Source organism: Salvia splendens, chromosome 20, assembly GCF_004379255.2.
Source record: "Salvia splendens isolate huo1 chromosome 20, SspV2, whole genome shotgun sequence".
Lineage (NCBI taxonomy): Eukaryota > Viridiplantae > Streptophyta > Magnoliopsida > Lamiales > Lamiaceae > Salvia > Salvia splendens.
In genome coordinates this window covers 15,839,082-15,854,777 of record NC_056051.1, presented here as the reverse complement: position 1 = coordinate 15,854,777, position 15,696 = coordinate 15,839,082, and the positions used below count along the sequence as shown (strand labels likewise).

The 15,696-nt window shown below is 36.2% G+C and overlaps 1 protein-coding gene across 3 annotated transcripts; it reads right to left on the bottom strand.

The window, feature by feature from the left end:
- Nucleotides 1-540: 540 nt before the first annotated feature.
- On the bottom strand, nucleotides 541-15,696 carry LOC121782538 (probable RNA-dependent RNA polymerase 5). 3 transcript variants are annotated; one of them, XM_042180417.1, is made up of 18 exons: nucleotides 15,222-15,690; nucleotides 14,352-14,571; nucleotides 14,135-14,273; nucleotides 13,729-13,803; nucleotides 13,312-13,465; nucleotides 11,813-12,029; nucleotides 9,861-9,948; nucleotides 9,606-9,749; nucleotides 8,522-8,593; nucleotides 7,747-7,859; nucleotides 5,973-6,121; nucleotides 5,530-5,755; nucleotides 4,931-5,156; nucleotides 2,684-2,826; nucleotides 1,967-2,129; nucleotides 1,384-1,528; nucleotides 1,007-1,170; nucleotides 541-942 (listed from the first exon to the last, which is right to left on the bottom strand). In XM_042180417.1, the coding sequence occupies exons 1-18, from the start codon at nucleotides 15,562-15,564 to the stop codon at nucleotides 706-708; spliced, it is 3,018 nt and encodes a 1,005-aa protein (XP_042036351.1). In that variant the 5' UTR covers nucleotides 15,565-15,690; the 3' UTR covers nucleotides 541-705. The 3 variants fall into 3 exon arrangements, with proteins under 3 accessions (XP_042036351.1, XP_042036352.1, XP_042036353.1); XM_042180418.1 differs by lacking the exon at nucleotides 8,522-8,593 and having other exon boundaries at nucleotides 15,222-15,691; XM_042180419.1 differs by lacking the exons at nucleotides 541-942; nucleotides 1,007-1,170; nucleotides 1,384-1,528 and adding an exon at nucleotides 2,247-2,408 and having other exon boundaries at nucleotides 1,992-2,129; nucleotides 15,222-15,696.

Below are 15,696 nucleotides of genomic sequence, written 5' to 3'. Positions count from 1 at the left end.
CTCTATCTTACTTTACCATTTCTTCACTTTAACTATTTATTATCATTTTTACAAAACGAGTGCTCAAAAGCAACCGGGATTGCTAAAACGGGGCGGAGGGAGTACTAATTAAAACCACAAAAATTGGAATTCACATTAATAACTCTCACACCAAACTACACTCCTACCAACTAATTTAACCATCTTACTAACCTCCACAACCAAGTAACTTCTTTACAGAGCTGGTTGAAGTTGGCTCAATTAGTTCAACAATATATTTTTACTTGTGGATATAATTCATCTCTCACCTTCTCAAAATGGATAATTTTCGCTATTAGCTCTTTAGTTTTGTGCATAATATATTAATTTGTCAACATTTTAGTCCCGGACAAACAAAAATCGTTATTCAAGAGTTGCCAAAAAATGACGCCGTCGTGACCAAGTCACCGGACAAGTGCCATTACTGAGTGTCGGCTGCGGATGAGGAGGATCAACGCAACAAGCTAGGTGATGGGTGCTGTAGAAGGAGATGGGGAAGAGGGGGTTGGTTGTGACCGGAAATAGCACAAGGGTTCGAATGGGTTAAATCATATTAATATCTACACGATACATGTTAAGCCGAAGCCTTGTTCGCATTGTTTCCATACTTTACAAGGTAAGTCGTAATGCCTAGACAATTAATACGCAATACCATGTTACAACACAGGAACGGACCCGACTGAGTGCTCACTTCAACAAGTCGCGCAGAACTGACGGTGACATCATCAACGGCTTCTCCTTGTGAGCAACTGATTTCCAGGCGTAGAGACTGCACAGTGCAGATCCAGCTACTTTCCAAGCAAACCCACACTTCTCCACGCTGCTCGCCATGTCGTATGTTACATGATATATAGCAAGGGATTCCTCATACAACACGGTGGTATCCTTTGCACTTTCCTCCATATCAGGAGCATCGTACAATAACTGCATTTTCGTATATCTCGTTATAAATGCCTTCTTTCTGTAAAAATTCCAAAAAATATCATACCTGCTTGTATTTTTTAATCACATCATCAGCGGCATCCTTCTTAGCTTCATCACTGCGGTTTAGGGCGTTTGCCATCTCCCCGCAATAGCACTTATACCTATCTCTCCACGTGATGAGATAATCCTCAGGGATTGGAATGTCAAAGCATGGCATTTTCCAGATTTCTACACCATAAAGAAGAAACAAATAAATAAATATAGTACTAGCATTTTGTTGTACTTGCCACAAATCTGATGCTTCTTGCAAGAGCAAGGTCACCTTACTTCGCATCGCCATTCACGTTTGAAACTGATGCATACTTCGTGATAATATAAGAATGTGCGTGATATTGTCAGATTTGCTAGGAATGTCAGTGATTGATTTTAAGGAACACTCACCTTTTCCCGGAACATCACCATTCTGAAATTCCTGTACTCTGTCATATATTAGACCCAATATGGAGGAGGAGTGATAGCTATTCTCGACCACTCTTCCCATGTGATGCGGAAACAACTCTGCTTTCAAATAATCGGGTAGATTGATCTGTTTCCCAAAAGACAATAATTTGTTATTGGTGCATGGTAAGATAGATATAGTACAAATTATATGTAACTGAGAGAGATCTAAGGGTGAAAAAAGAACGACAAAGTAAACTGACATTAGGATTTAGGATCTCCACAATATCCCCTATGCAACATGAAGCCAGTCTAAACACTAATCTTCTCCATGATTTCCTACCAATACAATCTAATGTGAAACAACAGTATAATATGTTCCTTATAATAGCTACTTGAACAAAATAATAGATAAATCAATCAATCCTTAATTTAAATGATTTATTTACCTTCTCTGTGGTATACAAAGATGTACAATCAAACAACTCTCGTTGAGTACAAATAACACATGTTATGAATGCTATAAAGGCCACTACATGAAATAAGCAGCTCACTCAAAACAATCTAAAATAAAACCAAAATTTACCTTTTTGCCACTTTTTGGTGCATCTATTGCATCATAGTAGATGTCAATCAACTTAAGCATTTTTTCTTTCAGAGAATTTATCTCGGGTGTACGATCAACACCTAGAGTCAGCAGCCGATCCATGTATGTGAGCCAGCTATCTGCTGCAATGCCCATAGTGTGGCTGGCACATGGAAAATGCCAGAAAAATTAGATAGTACTATTAGGATTTCTGCAAACACAACAGTATTATAAAGTGAACACAAGGATTTTGATGCATTAGCTGTGTTTAGCTTCCTACCTATTTATTTAGCTGGTTAAAGAGAAGGATAGTTTCATATCAGAGGGAGACAAAAAATGTATACATTGCAGGATAGTTCCAATGTATAGGACCATTATGGCGTGGATTTTGCACCACTTTAACGCAATTTGAGCTCCAAAAATTTTCTCAACTCCAACAACCCTCACAATACCAACAAAAAAGAATATTAATCAAAAACATCCCATTCACACCTATGAATCAAAAATGTTATTTCATTCAAGCCAGCACAAACTTGGTCTTAACTGGAGCTAAATGGTGTGACAATAAGCATTCCCTCATGCTCCAAAAACATAGCTTATGCGTCATTCTAATTGAAACAAAAAATTCATAGACTGCACATGGACTACTTTATAGAACTACTAATTAAACAAGCATGCGTCATAAAGATATTCCCATCTGTGATCAAAAGTAATTACCTCGGTGTCCTAGAATCAAGGAATAGTTGAAAAAGTTCATGTTCTAACTGCAGACTTGAATACTGCTGCAGATCTTTCTTCTCAGCCTGTGGGGCTGGGTACAAACGTCTCCATGGTTCACTTGGTTTAAAAAATTTCAATAGCTGCAAGGATTGATTTAAAAAGAAACAGTTAAGAGGAAATTTTCAACAGTTTTTACTTACATCTCCAACCACCACCATTATAATAGTAAAATTTATAAAAGTTAACAATGACCAATTATACTCCCTCCGTTCCACGGTAGTTGAGTCATTTCATAAACTACCTAAACATAACTTCCTAAAAGAAAACTAAGGAATAGGTAAACAAACAAAAATGAATCTTTATTAGTCTGGGCTGCTACCCACTAAAGATGGGTGAGTGAATAGCTCCCACTTGAAGCTTGCCTATTAGTAGAAATAAACTTACTGTAACATTATTATCCGACACGACTGTCCCGCTTCATTTTCATAATAAATTATCTTGATTCCAAGTAGTTTATACATAAGGCTAGCGATTCTTGCATGTCGGGTCATTATCGTTTCGACATGAGGATCAAACACGAACACGGTCCATTAAGGATCCCCGTGACATGGAAACGAGCACAAATTAAATTGTACAAACAAGATCAAGAAGGTGGTGAGATATTGTTTGTGTTGAGTCTGTTGACACAATATGATAATTATAACAACACAAACACAATAATAACACAAAACAATATGTTTAAACAAAAAGTAGGAACACAATAATAACAAAACATGATAATTATAACACAATAATAACACAAAACATATTACAAAATTAATAAGTCTAATCAAGCATATTAATTAGTAGCATTGTTACTAAATCATGCCAATCATCAGTTCCAATGTTGCCCCTAATTGTGCCACCAGACTAGATTGACTGGGAAGGAGGATCAGTCCTTCAATGTTATGTGCACTTGAATCAAAAGTGATTGGCTTCCTATAATCTTCAAATGAACTCATAAATAGATGGATGTACTTCTAAATGGGGAGGGAAAGACAAACATGCATAGTTATCAATTTAATGCATAACTTGCCATCATTATGTAATTCCACTCTATGTAAAATGTAAAATATCTAACAAAACTGAGAAGTAGAAAATCCCAATCTGTGTAATTCCTAATTACATTATTTGAAGATAAAAATTTCCACCCAGAAAGGATATGTAATTACAAAGACTTTAGCATGAGACATGATCCATGAATAGTACACCATAATGAGATCAAGAGACATTGTAGTTTGTAGTACAAGATGACTTAAGACGTATCAATAACTTGAAATTTGCATTACCAAAGATTAATGAAATCTCATCTTTCCACTTTTGCACACAAATAGGTTTTGCAACTTGTTTCATTCCTTCCGCTTGAAACACTACAAAAATAGTGTCGTTTCGCTCCTATCAAAAGTTGTTTGAAAAAGGTCTTTTATTCAAAATTGAAGTCCAAAATTTTTGCTTAAAAAATCTTTTTGGTACTACACATTAAGTGGGTTAGCTTTTGGTCCTAAATAATACTTGCTCAAAATTGAAATGACACGGGTTTTAATACACAATTGGTCAAGTAAGAGAATGAGACCCACCTCAAATATAGAGAAAGAAGTTTCCATAAATAGAATTGGTCAATTTTTAAGGGACTACCTAAAATGGCAAATGTGGTCTATTTTTAAAGGACGGAGCCACGGAGGGAGTATGTTTTGGTCCATATTTAACGGTTCCATAAAAAATTAGCTGTCAAACGTGTTTAAAGTCCAAAATTGGTCATGTACATTTGCAATTGGTCCTACACGTTTAATGCGTGTTAGCTTTTGGTCCTACACGTTTTATGCGTGCTTGCTTTTGGTCCTAGACAATATATTTTGGTCCATATTTACCTCATCAATCAGGTCAAAACGCGGATGACCATTAATTTTTTACAAATCGTTAAATATAGACTACAACATATTGTTTAGGACCAAAAGCTAACACACACTTAATGTGTATTGACCAAAAAGTTTTTTAGGCAAATGTACGAGACTAATTTTGGGAATTGGACTTTAGTCTTTATTTAAAAGAACTATGAACTAAAAGCAAACGGGCAAATATCAACAACTTATGACACATTTATTCACCAGAAAAGATACAAACCCACAGCTAATGTACAGTTTAACGTGTCAAAATAGAAGAAAAGAGGGGGTGGGTGGCGGGGAGAAAGGAGTTATAGATTTTAACCTCAGGGTTTCGGGAAACCCAATACATGTCACCATCAAAATCGCCAGTTGCCATTTCATAAGCTGCTGATCTCTGGCCTTTGGTTGAGAAGAAAATGCCATACTTGGCATTGCCAACAAACTCTTCCAATTCTTCAATATACACAGCCTTCATGACATGAATATCTCCAAAATGCATTCCAGGATTCCTGTATACTAATACATTCCCTGATATCTGACCGCTGTCACTACACAGAATAAGTCATCAACGAGAATTATTTTTTGACGAGAAGAGAAGATCATATCATCTTCACAAAAGTTCAGGGAAGAAACGTAAATAAGATATCAGGAGAAGCAAAGTGTCAAAAAGCGATCAAAGTGTTAAAGAGTGAACATAGTGTCAACGTCTGAATTCATGTCGAACACAAAAGTGTTTCAATTTTCTAAGAGATGCCTACTACTTTTATCTCAGCAATTACGTGCAGGATGACAGAATCATAACTCCCAAAAACCAAGATCAGAATATGAAACTTGCAATCCAACATTCGAAAGTCAATTGAGCAGCCCACGGGAACAAATATCGTGAAGAAAGCATCAGGAGAAAAAAGCACTTTTACATACAGGATAACACAGACTTCGTCATTATGTAATACACCAGTAGGATCAGCAGTCCCCATTAAGTAAAAGCATTCATTCACTGGTATCCTGCCTTCTTTAAGTTTAGTTCTCTCACTACTTTCCAAACTCCCTAGACAATATTGGAGAAACGGTTCATCAAGAGGTACCCCAGAGCAAATCATTCTCTGGGCTATAAAACCAAAAGCCCAGTCGTCATGGAGGGAAGCAACTGCAAGAAGAGCCATCTTTTTATTAACAAACAAGTTGCAGCATTGTTTTCATATAAACCAACAAGAGACGGTTATTCTATGGAAAGAAGCAAGAGGCTAGTTGCTAAAATCTGAAGGACTGAACTAGGAAATATTACTCATACGAGAAAATCAAGGGAGCTGGAAACATGATAATGACCATTAGGACATGAATTATAAAGTGTCTTCAAGAAGTACCTCTCAAAGCCGCTCGCATATTGGAGAAGACATTCCGCGTCTCTTCTAAAGCTTTATTAAGCAAATTGAGAAAGAACTCTTGAGGAACCCCTCCATAGCTCAGCAAAGCAATCAAATATTTTGAAAGATAACTGCGGTTAGGTCTGTGACTGATAGATGAAGATAAGAATTAGGAAAATTTCACAAGGAGAAATAGGCATTGGTTCATAGGCTTCCTTTAACTGGATATATAGTACTCCCTCTGTCTCAAGGCAGTTGAGTCGTATTCCTTTTTGGATTGTCCCAAGGTATTGAGTCATTTCCCTTTTTGGCAAAAACTTTTTCCTCTCTCACACTTTACTCTCTCTCCATCTCTCTTACTTTATTCTCTCTCTCAGTGTTGTTAGGGTCGCGGGTCGGTCCGGGGCGATGAGGCTGGACCCCGGGTCGCGGGGCGATGGGGCGCCGGGGCGAGGGACCCACGAATCGGGGCGAAAAATTATTTATTATTTATATATTAGTAATACTAATGATTAAAGATAATTCACTATAATATAAATACTTATATTTACATAGGAAAAAAATATTTTTAAAGTTCAATTTTGACATTGGTAGAAAAGAATTATTGGAGGAATTATAATCAATTTACTTATTATAATATTTAATTAATGGATTTTAAAATAGAGTCATTTTGGAAAAAGATGAAAGATTGGAAGAAATAATAAATTATTATTTTATTTATCTTCATTTAAATAAACATAATTATTATTTTAAATCTCTTCATTTAATCATAAAACATATTATCAAATAAACATGTTCTAAAGATTACTAAATTAGCTTTATATAAACCTAATATTAAATTATAAATATAAGAAATTAATAAAATATGTAACTTATACAAATAATAACAATAGAAATAACACTAATTGATGGAGTACAATAAGTCAAAAAGCAATTTCATTTCCCAATGTAAACTCACTCTCTCTCTCTCTATCTATCTATCATGTCTTCGTCTCCATCTCCATCTCCCCTCCCTCTTCTTTTTTCTGTGTAAAACAAAAAATCTGCAGGGCCGACGGCAACAGGTAAGCCCCCGCCGCTAGTTCCGTCTCTCGCTCCAGTCGCCCCGACCGCCCAGAGCGCGCCCCGACGGCGCCACACGTATCTCGCTCGGTTCACCCATGTTGGGGCGAAGCCGGCCTCGATCATGGCGACCCGCGCCCCGAGCGCGCCCCGGGCGCGTTTTTGACAACACTGCTCTCTCTTACTTTACTCTCTCTACTTTAACCTTTAACACATCAATTTCTTAAATTCCATTCCGTGCCCAAAGAAATGCCCCAACTACCTTGGGACGGAGGGAGTACAATACAGCGATATACAACTAATAGGGAACTCCTGGTTACAATACCTAACTCTATACAGAACCTTGATGATTAGTCAAGAATTGAGAAAGAATTCAAGGAAGAATCCAACCATAAAAAGTGAGGAGACCTGACTAGATGTTTACCTTCATAACAGTTTAACCAAAAATAAGACGTAAACGCCTTATATGATTTCAAACATATTTTCAGATATACAAGAACTATAGTCTGGAGGTTTTATGTGTTAAATTGAGATCATTAATCTTCAAAATACATGTGGTGACAGAGAACCCCAGTAGCATCACATCTGTCCTGTTGGTCACCTCATACATACATTTATTTGGAAGTTACCCTCTTATTTTTTGAAGCACCTTAGCATCATCAATAGAAAAATGCAGGCAAGGTACGGAGAATTGAATTGTCATGGAAGATACCTAATGGTGTTAATCTCCAGAGAGTTGAATGTAAAAAATTCTTCACTCTCCAATGCTGGGTCCTTTGGCACCTTAATCATTGATGGCCTAATCTGAATTCTTCCTGGTTCAAGCTATAGCAATCGATTGCCAGAAGAAGAAGAAGAAATGGATCACAAATTCCAGAGAACAAAAAAACATCTCTAACCAGTTGCATCTCACACCTCCACTGGAAATACTAGACTGTTATCCTCATAGTCATATTAAAGTCGTACAGTATTATGAGAAAAGAAGGGAATGGCGAAAGAAAATGAGACTATAACATATAAAGTTAATAAGCTGATACAATGAGCACTAGCACATAATAGTCCACTGCAGAACTAACGAGTAAATAAATACAAAACGAACTACACAAAACAACTCCATCAAATGCAAGGAAACACTGAAATCCCTACAATTTGAAACCACCAAGTAACATATGATGAAATCTGCTTCCAAGCCCCATCCACAATTAAATACCACTTCCCATAACTCCTGGCTGATTTACCATTTTCTCACAAACGTTCCAAGGATTTAATCAAAAACAAATTCATTAAGCATAACAGAAAACAGTCCCAGGCTTCGAGCTCATTTAACAGGTATGGTGTCAGGGAAAAACTACATAGAAGGCGCCAATTCTAAAACATGAGGTTATGAGAAAGGCCCGCATTGGATGTGCTATTCTGGCAGCTAACCTTATGTTTATGCTCCCTCAAATTAATTTAGGTGTTCGCAGAACCAAATGAAGTATGATTACCTTTCTATTTAAAAGCAGAGTTCCCTTGACAGCATAGCCATCATGAAACAAACGGCATTGAATCAGTAGATGCTGAAAACCAAACAGCACATAGCTAAGAATATTAGCATAGAGAATGCTGAATTTAAAAATTGTCAAAACCGTCTAACAAGTAACTTTTTGTGTTAAATAGAATAGAATTGCCAGAATTTAAAATTACAAAACAATGGTAGGTTACTTTTAGGTTACTAGCTTTTCCATTCATAAAAAGGACAGGATGAATTTGTCCATCTTTAGTTTTTTGGAATGTGATTGTCCTTCAGAAGTAAGAGATAAAGTAAGACAACTGCTTCAAGATCTGGTATGGAAAATATTAGCTATACGAAAGAGTCATCAAACACTTGTGAGGAAAGGTTAAGTTTAATAATGCAGAAACCATGGAAATTAAATAGTGCACAGATTCTCCAGGTGAAAACAGAGCAAACAGAAATAAAAAAAATAAGGTCGAAGCTTTCATATGAACCAGGCCCATCCAAGAAAAGAAATTGAAGCTGCAGGAAAATTTCATAAAATTGAGTTAAAAAGGCCAAATTAAATGTAAATTTCACATGCTAATCATTTTTTCATGGTATACAGCACCAACAGACTGGAAAAGCCAATTATCCAGAAAGGCCAACTTCATCAACAAACAAGATAAACAATTTGTCCAGTGTCCAATTAAAAATGGACGGATCAGAAGCAGAAGGAAGTAATACACATGAGGCTTAACGCTTTGAACTCTTCACTCATACTCATACCACGGTTGTACTTGGACACAGAAATTAGAACACAATTTCCACACATCACGAATTAAATATAGTTGAAATACCTTTAACCGTGCCTATTTCCCCTAACAAGTGATACGCATCACTCATAAAGGAGCCGTGAAGGAAAAGCCTAAGTGCAGGAAGTTAGTGAAGGAGTATTTGTTTATTTCAATCATATTTTTTATTTCAATTCCTTAGTGTCAGATAATTTAATTTCCCATTCGCTTCTTTTCTCTAACAATTAGTTACAACAGAGAGCAAAATGGAAAAGTTGTACTAAAAGAAAGGCAATTACTGACCTCAAAACTAATCTCCATATTATGCAATGAGGCGTGTAAATCTTTCGAACACTTCATTGCCAAGTCTTCAGAGATATATCCAGTTCCATCAGTATGTAAGATAGGCTTTCCATCCTCGTCGTAAATAATAGAGCCATTCTCATCCTAAACATATCAAACAAGAAAGATTTATGCAACTCCTATGGGTAATAAGAAGCTTTACCAAAATCATGGAGCTGAACATATGAAAATCAAGCTGAAACACAACATTCATACCTGGAAAGGTATATCTTCGATTATCTCCACTATGATAGCAGCAAAATCAAGATCAATCTTAGTGGTCTTGGACAGAATAAGGGAAAGCCTGAAGGGCATCAAGATGATGAAGATCAAGCTCTAAATATATATGAATTGTTGTAAAATAAGTACCCCACATTGGTTATGTATCCTAGTTAGGCAGAGTCTCTTGTAATATAATATAGATGCTTTGTAAAGTGATAATAAAACTACTACTTCTGTCTAATATGTCTACACACTTTTCTATCTGTCTATTTTTTATTATTCTACATGGTATCAAAGTGGATTCAAATCCATCTCTAATTTCGACAAATTAGGATTTTTGCCGCTGTCTGCTGCTGCTCTACTCACCTCGTTTCTACAGCTCTGGCTGATCTGCTTAAGGTTTGCTCTCCGCTTTTTCTTATCGAGTCTGATTATAAATCTTCTATTGGGACACGTTCTACTACAGATGCCACTATGAGACAGTGTTGTTAGGGGTGCGGGACGTACCAGCATGATGAGATAAACTTCCATGGCGATGAACTTGGGGCGCATCTTTGTTCTATTTTTTTTCCCTTAGATAAAGACCATTTATATTTGAATAATTGCATATTCAACATTATAAAAGGAATTTCTACACCTACATACTCCCTCCGTCCCATTACAAGTGATGGATTTCTTTTGGACACGGGAATTAAGGAAATGATATGTATTGAGTTAAAGTGAAGAGAGTAAAGTATGAGAGAGAAAAAAGTAAGAGAGATAAAGAGAGAATAAAGTAAGAAAGAGAGAGGGAATAAAGTAAGAGATGGTTGATGTTTTGTTTTTAGCTAAAAAAGGAAATTGATCACTTGTGGTGGGACAACTCAAAATAGAAAGTTGGTCACTTGTGGTGGGACGGAGGGAGTACTATAAAAGGGTGGAAAAAAACAAATAAAGTAACATGTGGGTTAAAGAAAAAAAATTAAAGGTTGGTTAGAAAACTAGAAACTACCTAGGGAGAAGAAGAAAGGTGGCTGACAATAATAAAGCTCCCACCTAGGGAAGAAAGAGAAAACAAAAAGTAGAAAGCATTAAAGAAACAGTTGAAAAGGGAAAACATTTTGCAGTCTTGCAAATAAAAATGGAGTCGGCTTCCTGTTGGAAGAAATTGGACTCGACATCCCTAATAGAAGAAAGAACAGTTCTGAAGTCCTCATCGCTACCAGAACAAAAGATTTGAAGTCACCTTGCTTGCCCCACCCTCACCCTGGGATCTTGCTTGCCCTAGCCACCTCGGGGCAGTTCCGGTGAAGCCTCAAGCGCCCCACACCAGGATGCACCTAGCGCACACTTTTGATAGTACTGTACGAGACTTGGTATGTCGATAGCCGTCACGACTTGGTCTAGGTTTCTCAATAGCCTGAAACCATCTCTTCCCCGCCCTATTATGTTCTGACAACTTTGTTCGGTTGCCTTTGCCACCGCAGTCTCGTTCTATTGCCGCTCTACCAACTACTCTACCGACTTTTCTCGGTTTCTACTACAACTTCTCATTTGGTTTCTTCAAATCGTTTTTAATGCCGAATTTTGATTCCGAACTTAATTTAAGGATCACTATCATATTGAATGTTTCCAACTAGTACTGTTGTTGCTGCTACTACTACGGCTATTGCTACTATTGTAGATGTCTTTACTAATTTGTTGGGAGAAACATTTATCAGGACATCGTGTGTGCCAAGCTGGACCGATATATATGCTCCAGCTAGAGGGGGTTGTTGTAGCTACATATCTCACATCGATTATCTATCCTAGTTAGGCTTAGTCTCTTGTAATATATATATAGGTGCGTTGTGAAGTGATAATAATGAACTACCACTATTTTCCCTAATATGTCTTCATAACTTTCCACATATGTCTAAATTTATGTTCTACCTGACCAATAAAGGAAAAAGTACATTGATGCCAACCTGGCCATGTACTTTTCTATGGTTGGTAGCTTGTGTACATGCATGAAGAGGCCCCTTGCTTCACTGACAGATTTTCGAAACAAAATATAATCTTCCTCATGATCATGGGACGAAATGGAATCAAAATGGACAAAATAACACTTCACATCAGAGTGGGTTGACTCCTTGTCCCTCCCGACTTTGTTTTTCTTTGCCTTCCTCAGTTCATCTTTGAATACTGTATAAATACCATAGAGATCATTAAACCTTTCAAGATAAATTCCACTGCCCATTTTGACAGTGAAGAACTCCTCGAAGATAACAAAAGGTAAAGCTGTCCGCGAATGCAAAGTAACACTTGTAAAGGTATTTCTGTTAAGAGTGGTGAGTTCATTTGTTTCAAGATATTCCACAAAACAACCTTCATTTGACTACAATTAACTGTAGTATTGGTTTAAGATGTTAGAAGTCAAGAATAATTGAATTAAATTAACCATGTCAATGGCAGACTGTATTTTCAGATATGACCTCAAAGCAGAACAGCTATAAGAGATATTTTTCTGAACAATATGATTAATGAGTTAGCGAAAATATCTAAAATTACATTCTGAATAGGGAAAAACTGCCAAATAAATCATAAACTATAATTAATTTTTGCAATTTCAACACCACTTTAAAATTCTGTAATGAAGTACAGAATCTTTTTTTGCAATTTGAACTCAGCGAGTATTACCGTGAGTTTGGCTTTTGGAGCCATGGGTTTCTCTACCATTTCCTTCTCATTTTCGATTCAGCCAGTTTGTTGAGGAGAAGCAACTTTCTAGGTCCATTTACTTTTAGTCTTTGTTTCAGTAGGCAAAACTACTTAAGTCCATTTACTTTTAACTTAGGCAAAACTACTTAAGTCCATTTACTTTTAACTTAGGCAAAACTACCTTCTAGGTCCATGTAGTTTTAAGTCTTTGTTTCAGTTGGTCCTTGTTGTAAACCTTTGTACTTCCATAGTCCATATCCAGTCTCCAGATGTCCTTTTGTAATGGATTTGCCTAAACCCTTAACACTATCTGTAGAAAAGGATTTCTAAAAAAAGAAGTAGATGCACAAAGACTTTAAAAAAATTTGAATGTACAAGTTCCATTAGAAATAAAAACATTTACTATATTTTTTGGGTAGTTTACACTGTGAAAATAATTCAATGAAAAATAATTAATTTATTATAAAGTATTTTTATGCACATTTTATGGAAGCATATTACTTTTATTGGTGGGAAAAATAAAATAATACTAGTACTTAATTAAACGTAGTAGATAAATATTCTATATAAACTCATACTTATATCTCCATTTATTATAAAAATCACTATGAAATAGCATAGTCATTATAAACTTACTGATATTATTATGAAATGTGAAATAGCATAGTTATTATATAATATTATTACTAAATGTTTCACATGATGTTAAATATCCTTGAGAGAAATCCAAGCCAAGTCTATAATGAAATGTAAATAAAATAATTACCGAAAAATCGATAACGCCTTAGACCAACAAACAGTCCTTCTTCAACAATTTTGCGTGCCGGATACTCCGCATTCTCTACAAACTTGACTGTCAGTACATTATCGTCTCCCAATGATCTTTGCATGTGAGTTCTCGAGCTATTAAGATATGGCCCCTGTATCACCCAGAAGATGTGATAATAAGAATTATTATCATGATAGTGATACCAAACAAGATTAAAGATTCACCAATTCATAACAATCTAAAATATTCTAAAACTTATGAAGTGTTTCTTCTTTAAGTTAACGGAAGTGAAAAACACTTCTGAGCATCTGCCACTTGAAATTCGTAAAATATGCTGTTATGCAAACATACTCACTTTTTCAAGCATTGGATAAAGAAGTGCACACATTGATACACATAAGGTTCAGGACTGACCTTGAAATAGTTACTTCCATCCGGGTCAACATGGCAGTTATAGATATGAGTTTTCCCAGAATCCCAATCAAGATGCTGAATGAAAAAAGAAAATGGATCATATGAAATTCAAACAATTAAGAACGATACATAACTGTTAAATTAACACCAAATAAATCTCACTAATCTCATTACTTCCAATTATTTCAAACAAAAAAAATAGAAAAATAAAAACATGTATATGTAGCTGCTAGAAAGAAAGGAATATATCACATTCTGATATCTAGAAGCAAAATAGAAAACAGTTTCATACAAGTAAATTTATACATGTATCTCTTTATTTGAAGATACTAGTTAACCTAAATTTGAGCAACTAATCCCAAAAAATCTGATCGCATTGCTGCTTTTCAACCACTTCATAACTCACCTGAATGCGATCTGATTTCTCGCAGTACTTGGAACCAAGAAAATCCCAAATGTAGTGTTCAAAATCTTTCATGGGAAGACTGTTATTAGTATACACTTTATTAGCATCTTCAATGCTCAGGAGATCTTCCAACTTCTTCCTGGGGTGTCAAGTATTTTTTTTTCATTCAGTAACTATGAATGTCCCACACAACAACACAACAGAAATTAAAACTAACCCTTTGGTGTAGCTTAACAGCAAAAATAGTTTCCTATATTCAAGTTTGTTCAGGATCAACAACTGTGGACTAATTGTTACAGGCTCGGACTTCTCAATATGTTCTCTGGAAAGCAGAGATGCATCTTTTACAATACAACTCCGGCTTCCCATAGCCCCATCTTGAAAAGATAGCCGACAACTTATATTTTGAAAGCCTGTCCTTTGCATACTTTCACCATCTGCACATGATAAAAATGTCAACATTACACGATAACACAGAACATGAAAGGGCTAGCAGTTTCTGTTTATGAGAATCAAGAATAGAAGTAACCAACAATACATTTCAAAATTGTCTGCAAGAAATCAACAAAGCCATTACTTCTTTCATGTTCCAAAGGTCCGCTAAAACATTTATCATGCATTCAAAGGTACAATTGCAAGATAAAATAGGACGGGGCAGCAAATACAACATCTTCTTACTGGTTTTGATCCAAAAATACAAAATGGCTCATCGAAAAAGACTAGCCTCAAGTTAACAGCCATTATATAATCAAAAAATCTCAGAGCCAACCATGAATAATGAACAGGACAAATTGTGACCTCACAAACTCTTGAACCCCTTTCCCCTCTCTGCCTGTTGTGATTGAGGCTGAGATTGAAAATTTCGCTCAAATTTTAGATGATCCAAACTCCAAATCGAGAAATGCAACGCAGTAGTAAGTATGAAGAACTAAGATATATGCTAGCATTCCCAATTTTCCACAAGGAGTAATGCAAATATGCAAAGAAAACCCTAAACAACTAAATAGCAATTACGATAAACGATTGACACACAAAACAGAGCAGAGATGACCGAAAATATAAAAATAAATAAAAAAATAAAAAATACAGCGAGCGATAGTCGGAGAGGCGGAGGATGGCGAGCTGATGCCGAGAGGGGAGCAGTTGTAATGGCTGAGAATGGCATCGGCTTGAATTGGGTGGTTTTTCTTCACCATCTTAGAAACAAAACCACTAAAGCTCGTAACAGGATTTTTGGAGGAGTGAATAATGTTCAGAATCTCCAAAGATGGCTGCTCCCCGATCTCACGCAGCATTTTTCTCGCGTAACTCTTAAGCGGCGTTTGCAGCTGCTTTTCCACTAAAATTTTATTGATGGCCAGCTCTACCGATTCCGGTAGACGCAAGTGATCGCTGTTAGACAACTCTTTCTTCCGCTTTTTTGCCTCCATTTTGAGATTTTGAATTGAGAGAGAGCAGGAGTGGAAGTGGGAGTGGAATGGTGAGTATCAAATTATACAGAGTTTGAATGATATGACATGACAGGACTTCATCAAACGGCAATTGATACGTTTGCTTTTTCT

Bases quoted from the DNA above. Each gene is read 5' to 3' on its own strand.
- LOC121782538 (XM_042180417.1), bottom strand. From the start codon at position 15,564: ATGGAGGCAAAAAAGCGGAAGAAAGAGTTGTCTAACAGCGATCACTTG. The intron at 5,756-5,972 runs GTACTTCTTGAA...CTCTTCTTGCAG, and splicing joins TATGCGAGCGGCTTTGAGAG to TTGCTTCCCTCCATGACGAC. The intron at 2,130-2,683 runs GTAATTACTTTT...TCCATGTGCCAG, and splicing joins CTTGATTCTAGGACACCGAG to CCACACTATGGGCATTGCAG.